The following is a 6,819-nucleotide window of genomic DNA, read 5'->3' on the forward strand; positions in this document are numbered from 1 at the left end:
TAGATTGACTGAATTGACTGAATACTTTACAAAATGCCTTTCAATCATCCCTAGTCTTTGAATCTCGGATCATCGAGACAAAGTTATGAAAACGTATATTTTCCCATGGCGAAGCGCAAAATGACTAGCTAGTCTCAACACGTTAGGCGGCTCCAACACTACGCATGCGCACAGCAGCTTGGAGTCTATCCGACAGCTCATGTCCCGGCAGTACGGTAGTTATAATATTTTTATACAGATTTTAGTAAAACGAACTAAAAACAATAAGTCAGCATCCCTCCATTTTCTTTACACCCTTGTCCCTCAGTAGGGTCGGGAGGGGTGCTGGTGCCTCTCCAGCTATCATTCCGGGCGAGAGGCGGGGTCACCCTGGACAGGTTGCCAGTCTGTCGCAGGGCAACACAGAGACAAACAACCATGCATACACACACTCACACCTAGGGGCAATTTGGAGAGGTCATGTTTTTGGACTGTGGGAGGAAACCAAAGCACCCAGAGAAAACCCACCATGCACAGGGAGAACATGCAAACTCCATGCAGAAAGACTGGGGCTGGGAATCAAACCCAGAACCTTCTTGCTGCAAGGCAACTGCGCCACTGTGCAGCCCATAAGTGAGCATCAATGGAAAATTAAAAATGATGAAAAATGTACTACTTTTCACTGGGCTTATTTTGAGCTCATTTAACCTTTTACCACCATGCAGAAACCCTGTTCTACACTAGAAAAAAACAACATAGTGAAAACAATATAAGCGTTTATAAGAACAACCACTGAAACATCATTGAAAATTACATGGTACAAGTTAATTCAAGCTAAAAGATCTGAACCTAAGGCCCTGTATAGTTTTCACACTGGACTTCCTTCCTGATAAGCTCATAGTTAGAGCAGTTTCAGTTCTTAATCTGTTTCTGTGGCTTTGCTGCTATCAACATTATAATAAACCGAAAGTTTATTTGGAGCATATGAGAAGAGTATAAAATATTTTCGATGAATGGACCAATAGGTTCGTCTATAGAAGCACGATAAGGTGTTTAAATGACACACAAAAGCAGTTGGTTGAATTTAAAGAAACACTGGCTTTAGTGGACAAACAATTGTACAAGACACACAATTATGAAAATAAAATTACACACAATAAAATACAAGATATAATACTTGGCCAAGTGCTAGTTCTCAGTTTTAAATCTTTTGGGTACACCCTGGTAATCTGAATTCTAAACTGCAGTAGACAACAGATTAATCAATTTCAGTTCCAATTCAGATTCAACTCAACATCATTCAAATGAGGAGAATTTCTTACACATCAGTTTGTTACAATGTCCCAAATAAAAACTGGCCCAAAATTCTAGGATGAAACAATAAGAATGAAAAATGTCAGTCAGCAGTCTCACACATAACCAACTGTGTGTGAAGACGTGAGTGGTACCGGCCTACCACACCGCAGGGTGCAGCAGGACTCCATATGGAAAAGAGGGAATCCAGTTCTTTCTAAGTCCAGGTGGGAAGGCTCGCCATCAAGGCCACAGGAGGAATCCACCTCAGGAACAATCCAGCATAGAAAAAAAACCTGACCTGCCAACAGACAGGACCAGCAGAAATTACATAATTTTATTAAGCTGTTCTAGCTTTAATCTTTAGAGTATATTTCTACAGTCATCATATTTGACATCAATTTGTTTCAAAATTGCTCAAGTTCCCTAGTAAAAAAAAAAGAGTATACTTTAGTACAGGGGTCACCAACTCCAGTCCTCCAGGGCCACCATCCTGCAACTTTTAGATTCACCTCTGCTCCAAAATGTCTGAATTCCCTCACCAGCATTCATTCCTCTCTGCAATAGGCTGGAAACGAGCAGTTTATTTGATCCAGGTGTGTTTGAGCAGAGATGCATCTAAAAGTAACAGGATGGTAGGACTGGAGGACTGGAGATGGTGACCCCTGCTTTAGTATGTCAAATTTTAACATACTTTAGCAACTTCGATTAATGTACTTAAACTGTAATATTTTGGATCAACTTTTTTTGTGCTTAGTATATTTTAATAGTATTTAAATAGCATTAATTTACAACTTTTAGTATGCTTAGTATACTTCAACATACTTTTTTGGGACAACTTCAAGTATACTTTAAGTATACTTTTTTTATGTAGTATTATATTAAACATATAATTTTAATATACTTTAAATATACTTTAAATATACTACTATTAGTAATGTATTTAAATTACACTTAATTTTTATTTTTGATTCACTGCTATTGCTAATAAAGTACAATTTTAATTACTCATAAGTCTTTATTCCTACTTTATGTCATGATTTGTTGGTGATGGTGCTGAGAGTGAACGCAGGCAAGCCCAGGTTGTGATGATGATGATGAAGATTTAATAAAGAGAAAGCTCAACACAGTCCAAGTCAGGCAGCACGGCAGGAACAATTAGCATACAGCTAATAACCGGTAGCGACTGACAACACAAAACTGAGACACAAGAGCTTAGCAAACCAGGACCAGTTCAACTGGAAAGCAGACAGACTGACACGATGTGCGACGTTAGACGAGGATCCGACAAGAGACAAAGACAACTGGTGAACATAAATACACAGGGAGGGTAATCAGGGAATGAGACACACCTGGGAACAATCAGCAGGGAAGACAGGACAGGGACAGTACTAAACACAGAAAACCTCAAAAATAACACAGAACACAACACTTTTCTATTTGACCACAGGAAGTGAACACATCAGACTTCCTGTCCGAGAAGAAGTCAGACATCTACTGCAGGCTGTGGGAAATATTTGATCTTCAACTTTATCCTTTTGCAGCTGTTGTTTATCACGAGTGTGAAAAAGTTAAAGCTAAATACTAATTACTGTTTGGTCTGAATAAAATTACACTCAGCAGTCTGATTACACTATTCTAACTGCATAATACATGATAAATATTAAGATTCCTCACAAATTTAAACGAGAGATGCAGATATTACCTGAACTCCAGGTGGATTTGAATCATAAATTTAACAATAAAATGACAAGACTTGGTATTAAAATTGGACTTTAACTCAAATGACTTTATTTGACTTGATGATACTTAAAATGTCACAGTAAACATTAACTTTAACATTAATTCCTAAATTGGAAATCCTGTTTTTTGTGTGTCGTAAGTACAGGTGGCAGCTCTGCATTTTATAAACAACTTTAGCCTTACCTTTCTTTAGATTTGCAGTTTGTTTTTGCCTTGTTTATTGACTTATTTTTGTCTTCATCTGTCCATTAAATGAATGCTGCCTTATTTATCTGATAGGAACATCTGATGCACGATATGAAAAACAATAAAACATAATTTCAACAACAGTAAATTAGTACACAAACATGAAATCAAGCGGCACATTTCTCTATTTGGTTTGAAAGTTACATGAAAGACATGAAAAAATAAAGTTTATGCTAAAGCACCAATCTTCCTAAGCGTTTTATTAGTTATATAAACACAGCCAAAGCTATGCAAAAAACATAAACACAAAAATCTGTGAAATGACAGTCCAGTCCAGACAGAAAAACAGAAATAAGAAAAAAACACACACAAAAAATACAAGACTTTAAACTGAAATTCTTTCTAGAAACATGTCCAGAAATAAATGTTCAGATTATTTTAAGTCATCTGATATTTGACAACAAATTAACAAATCCACTTCTTAAGTGACTATTTTTGAAATTACATGTTACAGAGAACAATCAGATTCTTGATCGATTAAGACACATTAATACAGGAAGTCACACTAAATCATCAAACTGATTCCTTTTTGTTTTTTCATTTCAGTTAATGAGAAAGTCTGAAAGTTTTAAAAACACTGAATCAGTACAGTTATGACCGATTTACATCCGTTTTTTTCTGTCTACCTGTCAAATCTTCCACTTTTATTCTCTGTACGTCTTTAGTTATTGTTGTTCTTTGTCCCCCAGATAAAATGGCTGTGTGAAAATATTTCTGATTTCTTCTTTGGTCAGTTTGCTTTGACACAAAGAGTTATGGAGCTTCTCCCACGACTCTATCTGTGAACGAAATAACGCAACTCTAGCTGTCAGGAACTTGGAGACTTTAGACTTGCTGCCTTTGGCCACATTTATGCTTTCTTTGGCAGCAGAGTAGATATCCCTGGCAGCAAATACAGCTCCAGGTGCGATACTAAGAAGTTCACTGGACAGAGCAAGAGACTCTTGAACTACAGTCTGACCAATATCAGGAACATCTGAGTTATTAGGAACAGCCGAGTTATTAGGAACAGCTTGAGCAGCGCTGGGTGATGCATTTTCATTTTCTTTCTTTTTCCCTGCAACCACATTTACCAGAGCAGAAGTCACATTCATGACGGAGCTAACACCCATTACTATGGGATCTAATTTAGAAAAACTCTTGCCTACTCTTCCCAACACACCCATCTTACTTTGCTTCAGATTGACTGCTGGATGTTTCATCCCATCGTCCAGAGAATCCTGGATCTTTTGGAAATCCTCCATGAACCTTTTTAAAACTTCATCAGCCTTTTTCCGATAAGTGTGATTAACTCCAGCCTCTGTTAAGGTGGTCACCACACTGTTGGCTTCGCTTGCTAACCCCATCGTAGCACCGGTAAGTGTCAGGCCTAAAGACACGCCGCCTGTGAAGGGCGTTAATGCTAAACCAGCAGAGGAGAGGACGTCTCCTGCTTTTTTCGCTGAGCCGCCAGCCAGGGAGGAGATCTTTGCTCCTTTGTTCATCCTGTCTAGCCGATCAGCACACTGCTCCAGCTCATCTAAAGACGAGAGCATTGCATGCTTTTTAGCATCAAACATAGTGATGAAATCAGCTAAGGAGACACTCTGGGACAGGAAGTCCACTCGGATGTCCTCGTCCATCCTGTGGAAGAAAATGGTCTCTTCTTAATTTTGCATTTGTAATAAAAATAATAAATACGGGGTAAGGTTGTTGGTAATCAAAATTCATTCAAGAAAATTCACAATAGTAACAATACTTAAAACTTTTAGTGTACACTGCAAAAACACAAAATGTTACCAAGTAATTTTTTTGTTTCTATTGAAAATATCTTAGTACACTTGAAATAAGTCTAAACTTTTCAGCAAGATATAGGAGCTTGTTTTAAGAAAATAATTAATAATGATTAAAAAGTACTCATGGCAGTGTCAGATTATTTCACTTACAACACTTTTTTGTTCAATTTTTCACAGTATTTATGTTTTTATAACCAAGTTTTAACAAAATGTAAAACCAAATTTATCCAGAGTCTTTTACTGAAAAGGCACACCAAAATCAGCTGTTATTCTTTCTTAAACCTGTCTAAATATAGCAAGCAATTTGAAGTAAAGTGACCCACATCTTGTTCTTAATGGCCCTATTATAGTGTATTTCTACTTTTTTTTGTAGGAAAAAAAATAGCAGTACATTTTTGTTCAAAAGAAAAAGAACTTTCCTAAAAAAACTGAAATGTTTAGATCATTAGAAATTTTCTACAATAAACTTGAACATTTCTGAATTTCAAATGTAATTTTTTTTTTTTAGAAAATCTTCAAGTTCTCTAGAAAATTTCTGAGAATAATCACAAAATTTCTGAATTTTTGACAAGAATTTATCAGTTTTTTCCCCCATCTTAAAATGTCTGTCAAACACAGCATTAATATGAATATGAATATTATTATTAATATTAATATTAATAACTACACTTGATTTTAGGTTGGTTTTGTTGGCATGCGACTATTTTAGAGTCTACAATTTTGCCTCACTTGGCAAAAATTTTGGACACCCCTGTTCTAAAGTCTTGTTTTGAAGACATACAGGCGACATGTTGGAAAGAGCAGGAGGCTCTTAAAGAGACAGAGGCCAATTTAAATGTGTCAGATACTTTTATGATGCAAAGGTATTTTTGATATATAGAACATATCCATAATAACGTAATGTAACATAATGTAACGGTTGTTTTACTGTGCTGTAAAAAAGCTTCTATGTATGAAAAATATATTTGTTTTGCACTAAAATGTGTAAACATTACCTGATCTTGTCCAGTTGTTTAATCTGATCTGCCATCTTTTGCATGTTGTCTTCACACATATCATCAGCATCCACCACTATTTCCTTTGCCATTTCCAAGCACATGTCAAAGTTAAAGCTGTGAAAGACAAAGTTACATTTCATGTTTGGGTTTTTATTATTGTTTTATTATTTTCATTCAAAGCGGATGAATTACCTTTCATCAGAGCTCGCACACATTTTCTCGAAGGTGTCTATGTAATTCTGCAGCAGGAATGCCAGAATCTCCACATTGTGAAGGTCAGGAACAAAGAAGGATTTTGCATCTCTTTTGAACTTAAGGAGGGGAGGACAGATTTGCTGAGCTTTTCTGATCACAGCTTGAACGCCGTCATAGTCGAAGTTCTCAGGAAGGTAAACTATCTGGTTTTCAGTGAAAACTTGGAGCGAAGTGACTGCCAGCTTCTCCACTGCATCCAAGAACGTGTTGAGTTTCTCCAGACCTTCCAGGGTGTCTTCCAGCACTTCAGTCAGTTCATTTTCTAGTTCTGGAAGTTTGCTCTCTGGATTTTTATGGAACCTATTCTTGATGTATTTACCAATCTTTTTCAATCTGCCCTCTGACTTGGTGAAACTGGCATCAAATTCATCAGCCTTTATTTTGATATCTATAATTTTCTCATGCTCTTTCTTTCTGCATTCATTCCATTCAGGTAATTTCTTATAAAAATCTTTGGTTGTTGTCATGTAAGTCAGAGTATCGTTGATGTACTGCCACAGGGAGCTCTGTAGTTTCCACCTGGAGGACAT

The 6,819-nt window shown here is 36.6% G+C and overlaps 1 protein-coding gene across 1 annotated transcript; it reads right to left on the reverse strand.

The window, feature by feature from the left end:
- Positions 1-3,926: 3,926 nt before the first annotated feature.
- Positions 3,927-6,819, reverse strand: LOC148158127 (uncharacterized). Its single transcript, XM_088007901.1, has 3 exons — positions 6,227-6,819; positions 6,032-6,148; positions 3,927-4,884 (listed from the first exon to the last, which is right to left on the reverse strand). The coding sequence occupies exons 1-3, from the start codon at positions 6,817-6,819 to the stop codon at positions 3,927-3,929; spliced, it is 1,668 nt and encodes a 555-aa protein (XP_087864027.1).

The sequence above is a fragment of the Poecilia mexicana genome, unplaced genomic scaffold, assembly GCF_051168715.1.
Source record: "Poecilia mexicana isolate PSO_F unplaced genomic scaffold, ASM5116871v1 scaffold_8, whole genome shotgun sequence".
Classification (NCBI taxonomy): domain Eukaryota; kingdom Metazoa; phylum Chordata; class Actinopteri; order Cyprinodontiformes; family Poeciliidae; genus Poecilia; species Poecilia mexicana.

What these genes read in the sequence shown, in the direction of transcription:
- LOC148158127 (XM_088007901.1), bottom strand. Translation starts at nt 6,819, where the DNA reads ATGTCCTCCAGGTGGAAACTACAGAGCTCCCTGTGGCAGTACATCAAC. An exon ending in TGTGCGAGCTCTGATGAAAG is followed by an intron (nt 6,149 to 6,226) that starts GTAATTCATCCG and finishes TGTCTTTCACAG; the next exon opens with CTTTAACTTTGACATGTGCT. An exon ending in AAACAACTGGACAAGATCAG is followed by an intron (nt 4,885 to 6,031) that starts GTAATGTTTACA and finishes TTTCTTCCACAG; the next exon opens with GATGGACGAGGACATCCGAG.